The sequence below is a fragment of the Pongo pygmaeus genome, chromosome 10, assembly GCF_028885625.2.
Source record: "Pongo pygmaeus isolate AG05252 chromosome 10, NHGRI_mPonPyg2-v2.0_pri, whole genome shotgun sequence".
NCBI classification, from domain to species: domain Eukaryota; kingdom Metazoa; phylum Chordata; class Mammalia; order Primates; family Hominidae; genus Pongo; species Pongo pygmaeus.
This window is the reverse complement of record NC_072383.2, coordinates 80,925,611-80,949,934: the sequence shown is the minus strand read 5'-3', so window position 1 is coordinate 80,949,934 and position 24,324 is coordinate 80,925,611. Positions and strand designations below refer to the sequence as shown.

Below are 24,324 nucleotides of genomic sequence, written 5' to 3'. Positions count from 1 at the left end.
CTGTCACTCTCTGACTCTTCCCTAACCAGGCTAAATTAATTTTTCTGACACTTGTGCTTCTCCAGCATTTCATAAGGAATTATATTAGCACTTAGCACAGAGTTATACAGTTATTGTATACATGTGTGCTACTTGCTAGGGGCAGAGAGAAAATATCCATCATTGTATTTTTAGCACTCATAAAATTAGCTTTTGCACCTGGAAGTACAGATTATTTGTATTCAAAGCTACTGTAGATAATAAGCATTGGTCCCAAAGCCAAGTAATGTGAAAAAAAAAAAAAATCATTGTTTCTTTTGTAATACTACTTGGATCTTTCATTTTCACTAAAATTGCACAAAAACAGTATAACAGGAAGACCATGAGCTTTGGAGTCAGATATTTGAGATGAGATTCTCTCTCTGCTGCATACTATCTATGAATCCTTAGGCAAATTATTTCACTTGATAAGCCTCAGTTTATCTTATCTGTATCTCATCTGTAAATGAGGTTAATGCTTTCATAGAATGGAACAAAATATTGCACAGAAGACACACTGCTAGCACACACTAAGCCTTGATAAATGGTGGTTCTCATTACCACCAGCTGTGTGTATATGCAAATGAAAGCTAGTGAATTCAGATGGGTTATTTCTCTTCCTCTTGAACAATATGGAAGTCAGAGCAGCCAGGGAGAAGATTATACTGCAGAATGAAAGAGAATCAAAGACTACAAATTATCCTGTCCGAGAACCAGAAACTTCAGGCTGCTGCTTTGACAACTTAAATTCAGCCCTTTTCTCACTCAGCCAGCTCATTTTTCAATTGGCATCCCCACATTTTCTCCTTTCTTGCTATTTTACCTCTGAAATATGTTCAGTTTTGGAGTCATTTTCACTTTTACATTAGGGTTGCCAGCAATTCAAGTATTCACAAGACAGCAAGAAACTAAAGTCATATTCTGTGGTCAAAGAAACTTTAAGACTCTAGTGGTGGCCTTTTTAAAAATCCCACCGCATTTCTGGAGTTACAAGTAACAGGATGAATGTCTACACACACAGATAATGTGCCCAGTGCTAATGACTAAAATTTTGCTCCTGAGTTTGTGCAGTGGTGCTGTGTAGAGTTGAAAGAAGGTGGAGATTGAGCTGCCCTACTTTTAATTCTTCACTTCTAAACCCATCTTAAGTTTGGCATGAAAGAGAACAGACCTCTACTGAGGGATAAACTATTTCAAACAGTAACACCATGTTAGTAAAGGAAATTAACCAAATTAGAAAGAAAAATACACTGTGATTTTAGTCTCTTTGCGTTAAGCTTGTGTTATTTGCAGAAGCAAACATTCCATTTGAGTGTGAGCTGAAATCAAGCTGGAGCACTAGGATGACAAAATGCAAATAAGGAGACCCTATATGAAACTACTTGAGGTGGGAGGGAAGGAGGAACCCGGGAGGAAGGGAAGAAAACACAACTACCAACAGCTCAATTTCAAGAGGAAGCTTGGAATTATTAACAAAGGAAAAAAAGAACCCAGGGTGAAATAAAAATTAGAATTGTAATTAATTAATGATGAATTTGAGTGATGGGTACATGGAAGTCCAATACTAGTCTCCAGTCTAATTGAGGTGCAAATGGCCAACTGAAAATGTCCATAAACTAATTTTTTAAGCATTAAAAGAGAAATATGTTTACAGTGACAAAAGCATTCAACCTGGTTGGGAGAGCCTAGAATATACCGTTGTCTCTCCTCTCAACTAATCGTGGGCCTAATTTTTGTGGGCCTCAAATTCTTTTTTTTTTTAATTTATTTTATTTGTTTATTTATTTTTTGAGACAGGGTCTCACTCTGTAACCAAGGCTGGAGTACAGTGGTGCAATCATGGCTCACTGCGGCCTCCACTTCCTGGACTGAAGTGATCCTCCTGCCTCAGCCTTTCAAGTAGCTGGAATTACAGGTGCACACCACTGCATGCTCCTAATTTTTGTATTTATTGTAAAGATGGGGTCTCACCATGTTGTTCAGGCTGGTCTCGAACTCCTGGCTCACACGATCCACCTACCTCGGCCTCCCAAAGTGCTGGCATTACAAGTGTGAGTCGCCATGCCCGGCCTCAAATTCTTTTAAGAGGGCGGTGCTGTAGAGATGGACAAATGGTTTCTAGTATGGTTTCTAGTATATCATTCCAGCTATAAAAATATTGGTGTTTTTGTGAAATTTTTATAATATTTAATGTCATTACAGGAGGGAATCAGATTCTCCATGTACATCAGTGGGTTCCAAACTTAGCTATTCATCAAAATCACTGGGAGAGCTTTTTAAAAATATCTCCCTCCTGCCACGTCTCCACAAATTCTCCCCTCAAGTCCTTAAAAACAAACAAAAGTAAGTAGACCAAAAAATTCTTATTCAGTAGCTTCCAGTTTTGTGCTGTCATCTCTAGTCTAAAATAATTTCCCCAGGAGCAGCTGATGATCATCCAAGTTTGGTGTACTCAAAGAAAACTCATGATGAATCCTCAAGTCTTCTTAAAGTAAATGGTCACCCCTGCCACTCGCCCCATGTATCATCTGTCAAGTAAATCATATTTTTATGTATTGAATTTTCTGAAATCCAAAACCAATTTTATCTATAGATTTGTCTCAGTAAGCCAAAGTTACGAAGATACAGGATTCTGTAAAAGTAATTTGGTCTGAGTGTTATTAAGTTGTCCAAAATAGTTTATGAAATATTTTTGGCAGCCAGAAAACAGTATTGCTTTAAAGACAAAACTTTCTGCCTCCTGTTGTCGCTCCAGGAGGTGGGAAAACAAACCACTGAACAACAACAACAACAACAACAAAGCCAGACTCAACGTTTCCCTGAAAAGGTTTATTATATAGAGATTCTGGGATCAGCTGCAACAATATTGCCTGCCAGGCTGGGGAAGAATAACCTTTAGATGATAACAGTGCCTCCTTTTTTTTTCAAAAAAAAAAAAAGAGAGAGAGAGACTTGAACCCTGCAAGCTATTGCAGTTACTGAACTACTGCTCCCTACAATAAACCTTGCTAAAAGAAAATATATGGGAAACAGGGTGGTTTGGGGAGGGAAACAGGGTGGTTTGGGGAGGAAAACAGAACAACCTGTCTCCCCTCCATTTTCAGATACATAAGCAACAGCACCCTCCTGAGCCCAAAGGGAAAAGAAAGCACGCTCTGAAAGTATGAGATGATGATGATGGCAAGATATTATCAATGGAGGAAAATTGGCATAGGGGTACTTGTTATCAATCTCAATCAAACAAAAGATAAATTATCAAGTCATGTTGCTCAGAAGAATTAACCTTGAAAAAGGCTTTTCCTCAGCTTTCTTTCAATTATCAGCACTGGTGAACAGGATAGCAAGCATTCCATTCTTTGCTGATTGACATTTCAGCATGCATTCCATTAACTAGTCTATATGGTTCTAGAATAGCCGCAGCCATGCTAATTGAGTGCTCCATAAAATGACAGATAAAAAGATCACCGTTACTGAAAATGCTACAAAAATGCCGTAGAATGCTGACAATGATGATACCTGCTATAAGACAGGGACGTGGCAAGAGAGTACACATTTACTATATTCATACCTAACACAAAACAGCGAAGATATTATATCCCTGATTTTACAGGACATTTAACTGATGTTCAAAGAAGTTTAGAAATTTCCCCAAGGTCACACAGCTAAAAAATGACCGAGTTTCTATTTAAATCTAAATCTGCAGGCACCAGTCCAATGGCCTTTCCCCAATAGCCTTATAAGCATCTCTGCATGAAAAGATTAGCCAAATACCAAATAGTTATTCAAAGTAAACAGCAGTTCTTTTCACAATATTAAATATATTTAGCTTTTATTACAATATGTCATGAGAGCTTAAGAAGAAACTACATATAGTGGATCATATAAATGGGCAAATTTTTACTTGAATCTTGAAATTAGGAGAAATAAGGTTTTCATGTAACTTTGAGTTTTCCATTTTATAAAAGTTACGGAAATGTACTCAAATTATTCATGTGAAACCTTGGTATAATCTTTTTCAGTTCTTAAATATACTTTGAGTTTTCCATTTTATAAAAGTTACGGAAATGTACTCAAATTATTCATGTGAAACCTTGGTATAATCTTTTTCAGTTCTTAAATATACAAAATTGAATTATGTTTAAATATCCACAACTGATATTGCATATAATCAAGATCTCTGTATTAAAAGTAGTTATTTGTACTTTATATTTAGCAATAGTTTGATGGGAATTCAGGATATATTTTCCATGTGCTCCCTTAAGTAAGAACTAAGTCATTTATTTTTTAGGTGTCCTTCATTTTCCCCATGTTATCCGTACTGTTTTCTTTAATTTACAGTAATCATAAGCAAAATTGACAACCACATACCAAAACACAGGTAACACAGATCCCCCATCACAACAAAGAGAAATACTACGATCTCTGCATTTTATTTGATTCCTGAAATTAAATGAATCAACACATAGAGAAAGAAAGAAATTGTCCTTTGGAACGGAAACTGACTTCACTAATCAAGACTATAATTACTGAAGAAACATGTATTAAATTCTGAATTCATGCTATTTCTCTTTATGCAAGAGTTATAATCAGACCAACAGAGCATACAGGAGCCATCTGGGTACTGCAGCATTGTAAAGACAAACCCAGAGAACAAGGGCACACTGACCTTCCTACCACCAAATCATCACTGATTTCGAAGATGCTATTCTTCCCTTTTGATTTCTTAATATCCTTTTTGAAGAAAGAAATACTATGACCATTAAGTACAAAATCTGATTGTTTAAAATAAAAACTTATAATCCTATGCAACCTTACCATAGTATCACCTTTCAAATGTATTTGAACCATCAATGCATTTGACATAAGTCAGTTTTATCTACCCCACCCCATTCATGCCTTTTAAGGAATCTCTAATGTACTCATGGAATCTGGCTTTCTATAAAATTTCATTTGATAAATCAACACTAAGTTATCATTTCCACCATTCTAAGCATTTAAGACAGGAACTGAACTTCTAGGTAATGACAATGGATTTCAAATTTGTGCAAACCACATCATTTTCTGTGAACTGAAAATACTGGCTTGAGTATGAGTAACCTGATATCCATCAGATCCCCCTCAGTCAATTTGATTCCCCCAGGCAGCAGGTATCGAAAATTGAGCTGAGTGATGTAATATGCATCCCAGACACAGTGTTATGAGAATAGCATAGAAGATTTCAATGAGACTCATTATTTATTCATCACAAGATCCAATTTGCGTGTCATTTTCACTGACGGAGTATTGAGTTAACTGGTTGAAATTCAGTGCTGATAGAGTATTTCATGCTGTACTGTAAAAAGGACCCTTTAAAAAATGTTTTTTCTATCTTCCTGTATGAAACAGTCTAAAACAAAGAGGTATTTTGTACTTGTAGCCATTCACAGTAATACCTGAACATTGTTCATCAAGGTTGGGAGAAGGGACACAGGAGAAAGCAAGCTTTTTTTTTTTTTTTTGATCTTTTCAAAAAACCAGCTCCTGGATTCATTGATTTTTTGAAGCGTTTTTTTGTGTCTCTATTTCCTTCAGTTCTGCCCTGATCTTAGTTATTTCTTGCCTTCTGCTAGCTTCTGAATGTGTTTGCTCTTGCTTCTCTAGTTCTTTTAATTGTGATGTTAGGGTGTCAATTTTAGATCTTTCCTGCTTTCTCTTGCAGGCATTTAGTGCTATAAATTTCTCTCTACACACTGCTTTAAATGTGTCCCAGAGATTCTGGTATGCTGTGTCTTTCTTCTCATTGGTTTCAAAGAACATCTTTATTTCTGCCTTCATTTCGTTATGTATCCAGTAGTCATTCAGGAGCAGATTGTTCAGTTTCCATGTAGTTGAGTGGTTTTGAATGAGTTTCTTAATCCTGAGTTCTAGTTTGATTGCACTGTGGTCTGAGAGACAGTTTGTTATAATTTCTCTTCTTTTACATTTGCTGAGGAGAGCTTTACTTCCAACTATGTGGTCAATTTTGGAATAGGTGTGGTGTGGTGCTGAGAAGAATGTATATTCTGTTGATTTGGGGTGGAGAGTTCTGTAGATGTCTATTAGGTCGGCTTGGTGCAGAGCTGAGTTCAATTCCTGGATATCCTTGTTAATTTTCTGTCTCGTTGATCTGTCTAATGTTGACAGTGGGGTGTTAAAGTCTCCCATTATTATTGTGTGGGAGTCTAAGTCTCTTTGTAGGTCACTCAGGACTTGCTTTATGAATCTGGGTGCTCCTGTATTGGGTGCATATATATTTAGGATAGTTAGCTCTTCTTGTTGAATTGATCCCTTTACCATTATGTAATGGCCTTCTTTGTCTCTTTTGATCTTTGTTGGTTTAAAGCCTGTTTTATCAGAGACTAGGATTGCAACCCCTGTCATTTTTTGTTTTCCATTTGCTTGGTAGATCTTCCTCCATCCCTTTATTTTGAGCCTATGTGTGTCTCTGCATGTGAGATGGGTTTCCTGAATACAGCACAGTGATGGGTCTTGACTCTTTATCGGAGTCTTGCTCTTGTTGCCCAGACTGGAGTGTAGTGACGCGATCTCGGCTCACTGCCACCTCTGCCTTCCTGGGTCCAAGCGATTCTCCTGCCTCAGCCTCCCGAGTAGCTGGGATTACAGGCACCCCTCCACCTCGCCCAGCTATATATATATATATATATTTTTTTTGGATTTTTAGTAGAGACGGGGTTTCACCATGTTGGCCAGGCTGGTCTCAAACTCCTGATCTAGTGATCTGCCTGCCTCGGCCTCCCAAAGTGCTGGGATTACAGGCGTGAGCCACTGTACCCAGCTGAGAAAGCTTTTAAAGACCTCCACTTCTCTTATGAAGACTGTAGAATAATAAGCCAAATATTATTCAGTAAAAAGTACGATAATACTAGTCTTCCAAAAATAAATGTTTTTTATTTAATGATAAAAAATGTAGGCCGGGCACGGTGGCTCACACCTGTAATCCCAGCACTTTGGGAGGCCAAGGCGGGCGGATCACAAGGTCAAGAGATCAAGACCATCCTGGCCAACATGGTGAAACCCCATCTCTACTAAAAATACAAAAAATTAGCTGGGTGTGGTGGTGTGTGCCTGTAGTCCTAGCTACTCAGGAGGCTGAGGTAGGTGAATCGCTGGAACCCGGGAGGCGGAGATTACAGTGAGCCAAGATTGCACCACTGCACTCCAGCGTGGCGACAGACCAAGACCCCGTCTCTCAAAAACAAAAAAAAAAAGAATGTGACATACACTGATATGAATGAGATATAAAACTTCAACTCTAGCTTTCAGGAGGATTTTCAGTCTCATCACCGAAGGAACCTTCCCTCAGGTTTAGGAGACAGATGGGATAGTTCCCCCCCCTCCCCCCACCCCCGACTCCCAAGTGGCTACACAGAGCTGACCTGCATATCCCTAGGCTCCTTCCATGGACAAGCCAAAGTAGGAGCACATTTTGAAACCATGCATTGTTTCCCAACATTTTGGGAGCTACAATATACCACAGAAGGCCCCTATATCACTGTACATACCAGGTGGTCTCAATCTACCTTTCCTGACTCATTTTCCTCTATCAACCATGTCCTCTGTGTATCTGCCAAAACAACTGCTCCATGGTACCCAGTAATTTTCTGTGAGTTTTCCTCTGTGTAATGCTCATGCTGTACCCTTTACTCTTCCTCACCTCTCCAGTTATAAATGCCTGTATCTTTACCCTGCAAGGTTCTACTCAAACGTCTCTGCTCCAGAAGGCATTTCTTGGTCCCCTCAACCAAAAGTAACCTTCCCTTCCTCTCAACTCCCCCACCATTCTCAGTGGCTCCCTTATAACCCTCACCACTTCCCAGCTTGAATTTCAATTCTATATTTACATGCACTATTCTCGACTTCATACTATTCTATAAAGTCCTGGCATATTGGCATGTTCCTTTCAATTCCTCTTTGAATCCCCACATCGCCTAATATAGTGCTTGGCACAAAGATGAATTTTTTTTAATGATAATTTGTGAATAGATCGTTGTTCCAAGTATTAACAGTGTAATGCAAGCATTACAGATGCTTGGATGGTAGTCAGATTCCCAAACTTAAATTACTTAACTTGAACTTAAACTGCAACTGGAATACAGAATCACCTTAAATCAGCTGAACAAGGGAGTCAGCCTGCAGGAATACAATATCTTATTAATCTTTGACTTTTTGAATCGTAAAATATTTTTGAACATTGACTTTATTTGTGGTATTATCTGGTTAGCAGTGTTGGCAGCTGTTCAAAGTTTTATAGTACTACAGGTCATGAATATTAAATGCCACAAGTTTACTGGGAGGAAATCCAAATTCATTCATAAGTGCCTAACAAACAGCCCTACAGTTTCAATAAAGCTAAGAAATATTGTGATCAGAATCAGAGCATCTTGCTATATCTGGATTCTCGCAAAGTCAAGTGTAAGGCAAATGAAAGGAAAGGGGGTCATAAAAGTGGGAATACTACTTGGAGGAGAGTGGTACAGGTGTTGACTATGGAAAATCACAAACAGTAAATATATCATATTTCATTCAATGCAATTGATATGGGGGAGGGGTCACAACTAAGGCAAAACCACAACCTAGTCTAGAAACGAAAGGGACAATGCCATAAATGATAACAGATTCCATCAAAGCCATCCCCAGCAACTAATGGAAAAAGCACATGTGGATTCAATATGCAAACACCTGCAGGCTATGCATCTCTATTTGCATGCTCTTCTCTATGTGAGAAAGCCACACAAAATAGTCAGAAGTACAGAAACACTACATTTAATACCTTTAGTATTCAGACAGTGATGAACCAAAAATCTTTAACAGAATACAAACTCCCACCCTCAGAAATTATTCTCAAGATAAACCCTACTATAAATGGTTTGGAAATATGGGGTTGTTAGTTTTGATCTGAACACTATTATCTGGATGTAGAATCAAGTGAAGCAACACATAAGACAAAGGTAAACTTCATTGCCCATGGGCAACCTCCATCATTCACATTCTGCTTAGCATTAAAACAAGAAAATTATTTCTAGAAAGAGATGACTGGAAAATCTCAATGTCTCCAATTTTCCCATATAACAATATTATTTATTGAAACAGAGTCACAAAATTTAATTTTAAGAAAAGGAGATTACTTAGGTAATGCACATCTTGGAACCAACTACATAAACTTTAGCAAAACCAAGGTAATCATCTTTAGAGAAATTTTAAAAACATCAAACTAAAAGGGCTTCATTTTTCTAAACTATCTTGTGTTAGTATTAGTATTGCTACATTGACTTTCAGATTTTTAAAATTTTCCACCTGTAACTGAATAAGTGGTTATGAGGCTAATAAAGGGGAAAGAGATGTTTCGACATTAAAACAGTTAACAGATGTTAAATAAGCACGGAAAATGGCCACTAGGCAAGCAATGACTGATGTTGGGTAAGAAAAATGTTGCTTTTACTGATTTTATTACCCATGTACCTCCTGGGGTCATGAGAGGCTTGTAAAAAATTTTGTGGGCAGATAAAAGTCTAGTATTTATTTGCAAGGCTAAGTGTATTTCAAGGACTTTTCCCCCCTTATTTTTTGACCACATAAAACTAAGTGAGTGAAAGTAATCTAAGTAATGCTAAAACAATCATTTAGTGAGAGGTCAAGAAAATTTATTTTTCTGACATACATGTCTTCCAACCCTACCTTCCAGACCCCACTAACTCAGGAATGAAATTCTCATTGTATAAAGGGGAGAGTACAGGACTTCACTTTAACATTTCAGCCACATATTTTAAAAAGGTAAATACTAAGTGTGAATTCAATAATTTACTAAGTTCCTACTATAAGCCAGATGTATCGTGAAGGACAAGGATAATGTAAGGAATATACTAAACTAAATCCTGAAGCTAAGAACTAAGACTATTCTAAAACACTGATTTTTATTCATACTTCTGAAGATTTTATACTTAATGTTTTCTGACAAAATTAACTACTGACAAAATTATAGTTTGTCAGCATTCAACCATATTATTTTGTAAGTCATATTACTTATCTCAATGAGCATTTGTTACATAAGCTAAATACGTTAACATTTTTAGCACACTAAGAATAGTGCTTGGCAGATATAAACACTGTTTATTAAATACTAAATAAAATATCTACTACATGCCAAAAACTATTTCCCATATATTTTATCAAAGAAAAATATAACTTTCATATTTCCTTGCAAAATTGCAAAAGTCTGACGATATGCACATCATCTGCATGAGTCTTGTAACATTTTTGGTGATGAACCAAAATTCTTTAACAGAATATAAACTCCCATTCTCAGAAATCATTCTCAAGACAAATTCCGTAAATGATTTGGAAGTATGGAGTTGTTAGTTTTGGTCTGATCACTACACCCAGATGTAGAATCAAGCTTAAGCAACACCTAAGGCAAAGGTAAACTGCAATCAAAACTGGCCAAATTCAGCCAAGAGCCTTGCCCCTCTGGCCCTAATAATTTCCAGCTTTAAGTGGGCCACGATTTTTAGGTTTTCATTACTTAGCTTGTTCTCTAATTTGAGTAACAGGGTTAAACATTTGTATACTGCAGTTTTCCATTTGTATATAAGTTATGTTTTAACAGGGCAAGGAAGTTTATCTCATCTGGCAAACCATGATAACTAGGATGCAGAGTTAATTGGTAAGATATTTAAGATGATTATTTTTTAAGGTTGAATGGATCTTCTAAAGCCTTTCAGACTACTTTCTTCGAAAAAATCTCCTCTAACTCACCCCAGGCATAGAAATCTATATATTTTACAGACAGAATGTGGGATTTTCTGTAACTTTCATATGGATTCTATGTCAGTGTTTACAAGCGTCACAAGCATGAGATTTTAAATGAAAGTTTGTGCTTAAATCTGCTTACTTCAGCTTTGGTCAATTACTAAGCAGTCCTTATTTCACATGCTGTCAAACAACTGTGTGTGTAAAGACTACTAGCAGTTCATCTTAAGAAGGCAGAGGCCAAAAGATAAAGAATCAAAATTTCCATCGACATTTCTTCTTTCACTTCAACTAATATGTATTAGGTATCATCCAAATACTGGACACTTCAGCTCACACTGAACACCCCCACAATTTCAAATAATCCTCACAACTCTAGGAGAGAACTATAGCTGCCTTCATTTCCAGATGAAGAAACAGATCATGGAATCAGCCCAAGTGAGTTAAGATTCTATTCCATATTAGTTTCCTTTCTACTGGGCAGTCAACTGACTTTACCTATATTTGTTCCTCAAACTATCAGAGTGTAGTAAAGATATCACCAGATAGTCAGAGATGTGTGCTTCAGTCCTAGTGATTCCATCATTTTCTGTGTTACCTACACATCTCTGGCTCTCCACACCCCAGGTGGAAATGAAGAGAGTGGCAAAGATGATCCTACAGGTCCTTAAAAATCTATAAAATGGGCTGGACGTGGTAGCTCATGCCTGTAATCCCAGCACTTTGGGAGGCTGAGGAGGGCGGATCATGAGGTCAGGAGATCAAGACCATCCTGGCCAACATGGTGAAACCCGGTCTCTACTAAAAATACAAAAATTAGCCAGGCCTGGTGACACATGCCTGTAATCCCAGATCCTCAGGAGGCTGGGGCAGAAGAGTCGCTTGAACCCGGGAGGCAGAGGTTGCAGTGAGCTGAGATCGCGCCACTGCACTCCAGCCTAGGCGACAGAGCAAGACTCGGTCTCAAAAACAACAACAACAAAAATCTATAAAATGTGTTATCCCCAATGATTTTGGCCCCAAACCTAAGAATGACAGAAAGAGCTACGACAGAATAGCAAATATCAGACAAAGTCTTGCTGTCCCGACCACTACCCTTGCTGCTGCCATTGCCTAGCCCTGCAAGCGCTGGTCGCCAAGAGAGTCTGGGCAAAGAGCCATCTGGAAACTTCTCAGGACACTGAACCTTCAACAGTATTAAGTCCTTTCTCTTAACATGGGGAACTTCACACTCTTTAGTCTCAAGAGTTCCTTGCTAGTGGCATTTCTTATTTTTGAAGCAGCTGTTACATGAATAAGGTTGACAAATAAAATACAGGATGCCCAGATAAATTTCAATTTCAGAGAAACAAAGGTTAATTTTCCATTATAAGTATGTCCCAAATATTGCATAGAACATATTTCTAGGAAGGAGTACTGCAGTGGGCAACTCTGCCCTTGAAAATATGCTTAGATGACCGTAAATTTCTCAGAGAACTTCATTAGGTCCTACAAGTAAATCCTGAATCATCATAGCCAAATAATTCCCTAACTTATGAGATGGTAAGATGGAAATTCTGTAAAAGAAATCACAACCGGGTGCGGTGGCTCACACCTGTAATCCCAGCACTTTGGGAGGCCAAGGCGGGCAGATCATGAGGTCAAGAGATCGAGATCATCCTGGCCAATATGGTGACACCCCATCTCTACTAAAAATACAAAAATTAGCTGGGCATGGTGGCATGTGCCTGTAGTCCCAGCTACTTGGGAGGCTGAGGCAGGAGAATCGCTTGAACCTGGGAGGCGGAGGTTGCAGTGAGCCGAGATCGCGCCCCTGCACTCCAGCCTGGCGACAGTGTGAGACTCCGCATCAAAAAAAAAAAAAAAAAAAAAAAAATCACAATATTTCACAGGCGACTAATGCAAGGTCCTGAAACAGCCAGCACTGAGCCTGCATCCTCAAATACATCATAACCTCCCTAAGGACAAAGAGCATGAATTACACTTCTCCTAGTTGTATTTCTAATAAAACAAAGTTTGCTATTGTCGATGACATTGTGTTAGGTGAAAACAATTACTCTCTCTAAATCTCTTTGAAAGAATTAAAATTGATTTGAAATTAAGAGCTTGACTTTCAAACCATATGTTGTTTTCAAGCCTCAAACTCTAACCAGAGTTTCTTTTAAAGTTTCAGCATTTAACTGAAATCACAAAACAACTTCATTAAGCCCTTAATACTCTTAAGTGAAAAGGTTAGGTTTCCAGCAGAGAAAAAGCACAGTAGAGATCACTCTGCCTCTTAAGAAGAAAAAAAAAAGGGGGCATTTAAAAAAAATTAATGTTTCGAATTGCATTTGCCTCAATTTGTTTTTAAATTTCTTCTCAATTTTAAATAAAATTAGAAATCGATGGTGAAAAAGTAGTCAAAACTAGGAAAACTTGACAGTTTCCTCATAGCAAAGTATCCAAAACTTTAATTCCTCACTTGTATCCAAAAGATAGGCAAAAAAGTTTGCAAACCCTGGCCCAGTTCGTCTTCACGCCAAAGTCAAAGCAACGGTGAGTTTATTCTGAGTGAAAGAGGGTGGGGAGATGGGAAGACAGACAATTTCTCAAGATGCCCCATCCCCTCAATGCCTCTCCTTAGTGCTCTAGCAGAAAACTGCTCAGTCTCTTCAAGTGTATGGGGATCCTAAAATGCTTCTGTGGCCTTCAAACAACTTTGTACTGGATACTACTAAGGGAATACGGGAAACAAATATGCCCTAAGGCAAAGGTCTTAATTGGCCACAGGGAGAAACTCAATAATAACCATTTTCTGTTTTGACGCTTCTATTTTTATGCACTACCACGAGGAAAAGGTGAGTATGATTCATTGTTTAAGAATTTGACTTCCAAGTGCACTAAAGGGAAGGACTGTTTTTCCAAAGTCAACTCAGGAAAAGTAATATCAACAAATGGCAGAGGATTTCCCCTGTAAAGTCTAGCATCTAGCTCTATTATCAGCCATGTTATTTTTTACAAAAACACGTTATAGACAATTTATCAGATTATAGACAATTTGTGCAGAAATCTAGAAATAAGAACTCAATAAATAATAAAGGTGCATATTCTTTACAAGGCAAAATTATTCCTCTACCACCCTTGAAATCATGAAAGTAAGAAACCAGAGAAATAAAACAATCAGTGACTAAAACCCTGCTTAGTACAAAGGTCAAAAGGACACTTCCACTTACCGAAGATCAAAAAGGAACTTATTTTAAATTCTGCTTGCAGAGGAACAAATTTGCTTTTTAAATGGTGGCAAAGGAGTAAGCAAGTAGATTACTCAGTAATCCAATGCTCAAGAGCCAACAATCACTTACTTTGTAAATGGTAGGTAATATCTGTTTTATTTTCAGCCTGTGAAAGACAAAGACATCATAAACTGCTGAAACTGCGAGAACAGTCACTCCTTGTTCCTTCCACAACATGCTGCATCCTGCGCACAGTCCTGTCCCCAGGAACCAGCCCCAGGTTCTGGCTGAGTAGCTTCTTGTAGAACAGTGTTTAATGTAGCAGAGCAAGGAGAGGAGAAAGAAGAGACTGGCCCCGACATCGGCTCGTCCCACGATTCCTGCCACTGCCTCCGTGTGAATGGGGTGAGAAGCAAACATCAAGCCAGCCATGAATGTCCAGTATCCATCACCAAGGAGGATCTTGGAGAAGCTTGTGAAGAGACCAGTGACTGCTGCATGCAACAGGACATTGACAAGATGGTAGCTCCAGGGATTCAACCCTCCAATGGCATGGTTCAGGCGAAAAGAAAGAGTGCAGAGTGGCCGGTAGGACTTGTGGCTGCCACTGTGGGTTAGAAGAGTGCCCCAAAAATCATTGTAGAAAATGTGCGTCCATGGAGTTTCTGGGAGAAGGTCCTGATTAGTCTTGATAGCACGGCTAAAAAACAAAATGTTAAAAAAAATCAAATGTAAAATACAAAAAGGAAGAAAAAAGAAAAAATATGACATTGATAAGATACTGCCTTTCTCAGAAGCTTTGTTACTATGTGGCTTTGTGATGGGATTCCAGGCACATATAAGCTGAATTCAGGTCCTCCACTTAACGCTTACTAAAACCACAATGAGGGTTGTTTTTCTCTTCCTTAAAAGCTTCCTTCCTTGTTGAAATGCAAATATCTTTGAAGAATAAAGTTCTTCAACTGGTTTAAGCCTTAATGTAGCAGTCTGCCAAACAACTGCCCTGAAAATCATGTGACATACTGGCTAAAAATGAATACTCCAGATCGAGGCTGGGCCTGAGAATCTGCATCTTTAAGAAGCAAGGCCCAGGTGATGCAAGGACTAGCCTCCTACTAGAAATAAATTAATAAATTTTACAGGGAATATCAGTGCCCGGTGCTTCTCATACATACAAATCACCTGACGACCCTGTTAAAAGGCAGGTTCTGATTCAGTAGGCCTGGGGAGAAGCCAGAGAGAGATTCCATGTTCCAATAAGCTCTCGGGTGATGCTGATGTTGATGGTCCTTGGACCACATGCTGAGTAGTAAGGGCCCAGATAACCGGAAAGACTAGGAAGAATGGCTCTCCATCTATCCAGTGTTGCCCTTCCTACTGCATTCTAATAAACTTCAGCCTTTCCCACTTCTTAGCTTTCATGGGACTTACTATCCTCTATAGAAATCTTCATGGTGCTTCACTGTTTCTTGCTTTTGAGGATGGTTTCCATTTGCATGCCTGTTATTTTCAAACAGACTTCAAGAAGGAAGGACCTACTAATTGCTAAACAATTGATATACTGCCAAACACCATGCTGGTCTCCTTGGCTACATCTTCTCATTTAATCTTTAGAGCAACACTGATGAGGTAGATATTATTCTCTACATCTCTCAAGTGAGAAAGTTTGTGGTTCAGAAAGATTAATTAATAACTGGCCCAGAGTCACGCAAGTTGAGAACAGTAACACAGAGCTTCATGGCTAATTCCCTTTCCACTATTCTGGGTTTCCCAAAATATGATCCGTCTACCACTGGGGACATGTAAAAAGATGTCTGCACTTTGTAAAAACTGTAATGGTTATATTTATGTTAAGGTTATTTGAAAGTAAATTTCATTACCATATCAAAGCTGGATTTCCTAGCTATCTGGCTCAGAATAAAGCTGTTGAAAATTAAAAAGTAGATATAAAGAAAAGGATTAAAGACTCAAAAGTACTGACATATGTGGATAAGGTACAAACGTTGAAGGTGGCATTAAATTATTCAGTTTGGAACATCCTGGCTCTGTGCCACTATTCTCCCGAGAACAGAGTGGCATTTGGAGTCTTTCTGTATCCCTAGTGAACCTATCTCTGTATTTACAGAACATATAAGAGACACATGAGTTAGTAAGGGCACAGGAATGAGAACTCCAGAGCTAGAAAACTCTTGCCTAGTCTGATACCAGGGCTTTTTAAGGAGCTATGGGCATCTGTGTGGATAAAGACTATGTGGTGGGAGACTGTCTTAATGATGTTCAACTGTAGACCCTCCACCAGTTCTGCCCTCTCTTGTGAGGCAGGTGTGATCAGAGAAATTTCCACATGAGTACTACCGAAAAGCAGGTTGGAAAAACCCTGGATTCAGGGAAAACGTTCCTGAGTCCTAACTCTTTCATTCACTGCCTGACTGCAAAAACAAACTATCACGGAGATTCAACAGATTAAGAAACCCATCTAACGTGATCTCACCAGTGGAAATAACTGAGTTAGTATTCTAATTGAGTTCAAATGACTAGGCATGATAGTTTTCAACTGTTTCTCTAGATTGCTTCCCAATTAACCTCTCTGAGCTTCAGTTTCTGTGGTAATAGTTTTATCTTGAAATCATTTAATAAACATGTATAATTGTTCATTTGTCTTCTATACAGAGAAGCAGAGAACAGTGCTTTACATATACATGCGTGTTCTGGACACCCTAGTGCAAATGATCTCTCTGCCCTGTTAGCTGCTGCTAGTATTATATAAAGACTAGGATACCATCTATGAAAAGTCCCTTATTAAAGTCTTCCTGACCCATAACCTAGGAAATTAGGTGCATTTTGGGGTTAGAATTAAAATAGGCCAATCAGAAGTTGATGATTATATACAATGTGCCAAATACCATGCTAATCCATATAATAATACGTATATTATCTACTAATAAGAACTAGTTGACTTTTCTAAATGTTCAATAAAAAGCCAAAAGATCTGTGAAAATCTTCAATTACTCCATGTGGCCGGGATGGTTCAATGTCTCCCAATATCTATTCTCTCTCTTTTCCATACAAATGAACTTTAATTTTTAGTTGGGCATGTGGTCATTTAGAAAAAAACTTATTTCCCTATCTTCCCTTCATACTAAATATGATCATATGATGAATTTTTGTCTACTACTTCCAGAAAGTGTCCTTAAAAGGAAAAGCTTAGACTTCTTCCCCTCCACCCCTCCCGTCCTCCTTCCTGCTGAGTGAAGCACATATGTAATGGTTGGAGTTCCAGCAGCCATCTTGGCCCACAAGGTGTCCTTAGGAATAGAAATCATGCGGAGGGCAGAGCAGTAAGATTGAGGGAAACTTAGTCCCTGTTACAAAAGACCATAGTGACCCTAGGCTAACTACCTCCTATTTCTTCAGCGTGAGAAATAAGCTGCTACCTTTTCTAAACTGATATTTTGAGTGTTAACTAGTAACAGTTGAACGCAGTCATGAGCAAAATCCTTTATTAACAGAAGACCTATTACAGAACAGTAGATTGATTTTCCATTTTGATTTTGATTTTTGCAGGTCTCCATGTATTGACTGTGTATTAAATAAATTTCCATATAAATTGGCTTTTAAAATATTAGGACCAGATGTTATTCTGGATCTATTAAATTAAAACACCTTGCTATGACATTCATCAAGAGTCTACCCAGAAGTAATTGCTTAAGACTTGATGGGTTACAATTAAAATTTAAAAGAAATATGAAAAAAAAAAAAAAACTGCCAAACTGCCAGAGTGTTGTCAGAAAGAGCTTATTTTAAGCAATACAGAATGAAACCCAGACTTCAACTAGACATTAACCTAGATATTGATGTAAATATCTCTAATATCAATCCAGAAACCGTCATACCATCAAGGCTAGGGCAGTGGAGAGCTCAAAGGCAAAGCATTCTGGGATAAGGCTTTGTCAAGGCAGTGAGAAAAACTGTGATGCACACTTTGTTTAGAATAATAGTCCATCCTTTCTGTGGCAGATCCCAAAGAATGAAGAATCATCTTTTCCAAACCTGGATTTCTACATGCTATTAGTTCAATGCCATAACCAACTCTGTAAAGGCTTTTTGACAAAAAATACACCCATTAAAAAATCTGTTCAAAGCTGCTGGAATTTATCTTTATAGCAATAAATCTAGCAGCCTACAACAGCCACAAGATTACTATATCCAAAGACCCTCCACCAAAAAGGGTTTCAACACAAAGAACACAATTAACACATCTCATAATTTTACTGTGAGAAAAAAAACTTTGAGGCCGGGCATGGTGGCTCATGCCTGTAATCCCAGCACTTTGGAAGTCCGAGGCAAGTGGATCACCTGTGGTCAGGAGTTTGAGACCAGCCTGACCAACATGGTGAAACCCCATCTCTACTAAAAATACAAAAATTAGCCAGGCATGGTGGCAGTCACCTATAATCCCAGCTATTCAAGAGCCGGAGGCAGGAGAATTGCTTGAACCCGGAAGTGGAGGTTGCAGTGAGCCGAGATTGCGCCACTGCACTCCAGCCTCGGCAATAGAGCGAGACTCCGTCTCAAAAAAAAAAAAAAAAGAAAAAAAACTTTGAAACACAGCCCTAAATTTACATGGAAAAAAAGATAAACATAGTTAACAAAACAAAAATGAAGGAGCAAAAGAGTATCTGGTCCATGTGAAAAACATACTATACCAAGGCAGACATTAGTATGATAAAATTCTCCAATGTGTGTTATCTGCTTAAGTAGGATTTTATTTAACCAATGAATATTATGATAAAAAATATGGAAGACTAAAATGTACTGGACTTTAACATACAAGCCATGTCACACATGCAAGTCAGTGATAAGGGATGCATTAAGCCACCTCAACATCCTATTAAGAAAGATACAGACCAACAGGGCCTTAATAGAATCTGAGTAATCCTCCAGCAAAATAAGAAAAAGGGAGTCATTCAAACCTAAGCATAATAGATTTTGATCTATTTGCATTTCCTTCTATGAGTCCAAAATAGAAATAGTAAAACTTCTGCTATTTCACAGCTAATGAAACACCTTGACTCAAAACAAAATTTCATGTTGATATAATCTTTGAGGTTGCTTCCGTGAAATGGTGTTGAAAATTCAGAAAGGCACTAAGGAATCAGGATATTTTCCACTCTAGGAAAGGTGGAGAACCTCAGAGCAGCAGATACCGGAAAAAAACAATTGTTGGCAGAATTCCCTAGAGAACACAGGACTGAGAAACTGTCTTTTTGAAGCAAAAAGATAGTCTCCGGCCGGACGCGGTGGCTCACGCCTGTAATCCCAGCACTTTGGGAGGCCGAGGAGGGTGGATCACGAGGTCAGGAGATCCAGACCATCCTGGCTAACACGGTGAAACCCTGTCTCTACTAAAAACACACACACACAAAAATTAGCCGGGCGTGGTGGCGGGCGCTTGTAGTTCCAGCTACTCGGGAGGCTGAGGCAGGAGAATGGCGTGAACCCGGGAGGTGGAGCTTGCAATGAGCCGAGATCGCACCACTGCACTCCAGCCTGGGCGACAGAGCAAGACTCCGTCTTAAAAAAAAAAAAAAAAGATACTCTCTTAAGTCTTCAAGGAAGTCTTAACCTGTGTCCAGGTTTGTTCATTTGTGGCTCTTTGTTTTTGTTGCCTTATGATTTTTCCTTTAGAAAATGTTGACAAAGGCCAACGCTATTGTAAAACTGATGAACGATGTGACACTGTCACCCAAACTGTCCTTGTGTGTCTTTCTCTCACAGCTGTTTTGTGTTTTTTTTTTTGTCTTGTGACCTTTTCAGTCATAAGCACCCATGTAAATAATGACCATTAGTCCTTCAGAGCAGGAATGACGCTTAGATTCTTCCAACATCAAATGGTGCTGTTCTGACATGCTTTCAATTGTTCTACTTGAAAGTAAGCAAAGGCCAAACTTAAATTAAAAAAAAAAAATTAGCAGTAGGTTGAAATGTTCTTTGCAAGAAAGATAAGAAAAAAGACTGGCCTTTGTTAACCTGCCCTGCTTCAGTGCTGCCCAGTGCAATGCAGCAGTTAAGAAAATCCATTGTGTAGTCAACTGGATACACTAAAGTTGTAAGACAGCGGACACAGTTATTTTACCTCTCTGTACCTTAGTTTCCTCAACTGTAAACTAGAGAGCACTATGCTTGCCTTATAGGATCATTGTGAAGAGTAAATGATTACATGCAATATAATGTGAGTATGTAACATAGGTAACACGTTAGCTATTTTTTTTTCTTGGAGACAGAGTCTCACTCTGTCACCCAGGCTGGAGTACAGTGGCATGATCCCAGCTCACTGCAACCTTCACCTCCTGGGTTCAAGTGATTCTCCTGCCTCAGCCTCCCAAGCAGCTGGGATTACAGGTGCCCACCACCACACCCGGCTAATTTTTGTATTTTTAGTAGAGATGGGGTTTCACCATGTTGGCCAGACTGGTCTCGAACTCCTGACCTCAGGTGATCTGCCCGCCTCGGCCTCCCAAAGTGCTGGGATTACAGGCATGAGTCACAGCACCTGGTCACATGTTAGCTATTATTATTACATCAACACCAAACAACTGACACTAGCCATCAATGCAAACACAACGTTGTTTTCTTTTTCTCTGAGATGGAGTCTCGCTCTGTCACTCAGGCTGGAGTGCAGTGGTGCAATTTCAGCTCACTGCAACCTCTGCCTCCTGGGTTCAAGCGATTCTCCTACCTAATCCTCCCGAGTAGCTGGGACTACAGGAGCACGCCACCACGCCCAGCTAATTTTTGTATTTTTAGTAGAGATGGGGTATAACCATGCTGGCCAGGATGGTCTTGATCTCTTGATCTCATGATCCGCCCACCTCAGCCTCCCTAAGTGCTGGGATTACAGGCGTAAGCCACTGTGCCCGGCCCACAGTGTTGTCTTCATCATGTTTATAGCATTCAAAAATCAGTGGATCGTGGTCATGAATATTTCACTAAAAATTCCTTTAAGCTTTCCTGGTACTTTGAAAAAGACAATAAGCATTTATCAAGTGATAACTGCAGTCTTTAGCACATTACTCTTCTCATTACTTTTCTCATTCTCTTCCTATATTTTTGAGGACCTTGTTCTAACCCTCCCAAATGTGGCTGTTTCTCTCCTGGTCCCATCCCCTGGCCTTCTTTTTCTCTGCAATTTCCACCTCTTTGGTGGTCATATCCAACAACTGCAACTCAAGGGATGACTTCTCCATTATATGACTCCACTCACCCTAGCCTGGGTGTTGCTCATGAGCCTACACTTCCAACTGTCCATTTGATATCCACATTTGAATGGAAGAAAGATTAATGGAATCCAGGGTTCTCTATTAACACTAGGTGTGCTGCCTTTGTGAGTTAGCCTCTCTAAAGCTCCATTTCCATACCTATAGTTTGCAGATAATGTAAACGACGCTTTTCACAAAATGTCATGTTAAAAATCAAACAAGGCAATGTTAACTTAAAATGCTTGGAATTTATATAGCATTGTGCAATGGACACTACATGTTTTTGCAGACACCCTCCTTTTAGTAACAGTGTCTTGGTTTTCTTTTTAAGAATAGTCCACATCTATTCTCAGTCCACGTGGGTAGGATGACACTGCCCTTACCCCCAGATGAAAGGTTAATGTACTGTATCTCCCCACCCCCAGCACTGGCCACACAATTGACTTAGGTTCAAGCAAGGGCAGCAGGAGTCAATATGGTACCAACTATGTACTAGGAAAAGGCATCTTCTTTTAAGAATGAAATTTTAAAAATCCTAGAGCTGCTTGAGAATTGCCTGAAGACAGGGTCAGCCTGAGGGTGAAGCCAAGATAAAAGAACCAAAATCAAGGAGATAAAGGCAATTCCTAGTGTAGCCGGATCCACTCATACCTGAAGCTAGTACTATACTGTCAAATAAGCCAATAAATGCCTCTTAGTCATAAAGTAGCTTGAGTTGCTATTCTGACATCTGCAACCAAAAGCGTATTAAACAGTATGGCACTGTGTAATTCCCATGTAACACTGGTAGTTTCAGTACCTTAAGCTTAGTAAGTCTGAATCCAAACTAATTTTCCCCATAAACCATCTCTTTTTCATACAATCTCATTATTGAATATCATCATTCTTCCATCACTGAAATTAAGGTTGTACATGACAGCTTCTTATGGTTTTGCTCCTATATCTATTTTTATATTGGTTAAGGACATTTTAAAGCTGTTCAGGACCTCAGAGAAAATTCAACTCAGAAGTTTCCCTTGAATCTGCCTCTAACTTCCCTTTTCTCTTACGCTCATTCAGGCCTGCTTTATTTTCTGACTGCATTGCTTAGCATGCTTATTAAAACTGCCTGATCATTTTTTCTCTTTCCTTCATTAGGCTATAGGTCACCTCTGGAAAGGAATTATGTCTTTTCTCCCAGTGTCCAACACATCTTAGGCATGCAACAAATATTGTTAAACTGAACTAAATAGCTATCCCTGCCTGCCTTCATTCCCACTTTGATCCATTATGCATGCTATGGATAGAAAAACTTCCTGCAATGTAACTCTAACACCAGCACTCCTCTCCACAAAGGTCCCTCATTATGCCCTATTTCTTACCATAATAAACAAACTTCACAGCTCAGCATTCACAGCCTTCCTCTTGATGACTTCAAGGCCAATCTCCCATCACTTCTCCATATGCATGCTAATTTCAGCCAAACTTCTCTTCCTCTATGCTGCCACTCAAACCATTTCTTTTCCCTCTCTACCTGGATTACTATCCTTCTACCATTACATCTTTCCAAATATGCTTCAACCACCAATGCTCATTTGCAAAGCCACTGTCCTCTCAAAGCCTTTCCTAGTTATTGTGGCAGAATATGCTGGCTTTTGACTTTGAGTATTGACACATTCCCATTAACAAAACTGACTGCTTGCTATAAATATCAGGGATCTTAAATGGGATGATATATGGGAGATATTTCAGGAGTGGGAAGAAATGTATGCTTTGAAAATAGCACACAGGTGATCTTAACATTCCCTCTTCTGTCTCTACTGAAAAATCACTGCCCAATAAAATGGAATGTCTGTCCAAAGAAAATCACTCACTCATTCCTTTATTCATTCATTCATTTATAAGCAAGGCACTGTGAAGAACACTGCAAATGGAATGGTGAGCAAAATAGAGCCCCTGACATTAAATATTCAGCCAAGTAGACAAGGCAAATAAATGTACAAGGAGTTTCTCTGTAGTATGATAAATACTATCTAATACAAAGAATGACTGGTATGGGAGAACACAAAACAGATGCCCAATGTCTTAGAGGGTCAAAAGTTTCCAGGAGGAAAGCATATCTGCATACACGTAAAAAGTTCAATGAAGGAGAAAGGAAACTGTGGCGATGCTTCCAGGCCAACAGTCAATATTTTCAAAGACTCTGGGACAGGAGAGAGCGTGGCAAGTCTGAGATCTGAAAATACAGTAAGTATGGATGGAATGAAGCTTGAGGGATGGAGCAGCAGGAATAACTGGCAGTACTCTGTCATGTATGATTCTTCTTCATGGGATTGACAGGAATTTGGCTGGACATGAATCTCTCAATGATCTTCAGGTTTGATTCATTTACTGTCTTGAAACTTCATCTCCCCAATATATTGCTAACTCCTTAGAAGTTGAAAAGGCATCTTATTTATCTTTTGGAGCCTAACATACATAGTACTCAATATGTATCTAATAAACTACATTCTTTTTTTTAATTATTATTATACTTTAAGTTCTAGGGTACATGTGCACAACATGCAGGCTTGATACGTAGGTATACATGTGCCATGTTGGTTTGCTGCACCCATCAACTCGTCATTTACATTAGGTATTTCTCCTAATGCTATCCCTCCCCGCAGTCCCACACCCCCTGACAAGCCCCAGTGTGTGATGTTCCCTGCCCTGTGTCCAAGTGTTCTCATTGTTCAATTCCCACCTATGAGTAAGAACATGCGGTATTTGGTTTTCTGTCCTTGCGATAGTTCGCTGAGAATGATGGTTTCCAGCTTCATCCATGTCCCTGCAAAGGACAGGAATTCATCCTTTTTTATGGCTGCATAGTATTCCATGGTGTATATGTGCCACATTTTCTTAATTCAGTTTATCACTGATGGGCATTTGGGTTGGTTCCAAGTCTTTGCTATTGTGAATAGTGCCACAATAAACATACGTGTACATGTGTCTTTATAGCAGCATGATTTATAATCCTTTGGGTATATACCCAGTAATGGGATTGCTGGGTTAATAAATTAAATTCTAAT

The 24,324-nt window shown here is 38.9% G+C and overlaps 1 protein-coding gene across 4 annotated transcripts in view; it reads right to left on the bottom strand.

Annotated features, from left to right (window-relative positions):
• TMTC2 (transmembrane O-mannosyltransferase targeting cadherins 2) overlaps positions 1-24,324 on the bottom strand; it is a 458,517-nt gene that overhangs the window by 271,961 nt on the left and 162,232 nt on the right. For all 4 annotated transcript variants that reach the window (XM_054443193.2, XM_063646526.1, XM_063646525.1 and 1 more), the window contains one exon: positions 14,148-14,718. In XM_054443193.2, coding sequence (XP_054299168.1) covers positions 14,148-14,718 — 571 coding nt within the window. The remainder of the gene's footprint in view (positions 1-14,147; positions 14,719-24,324) is intronic.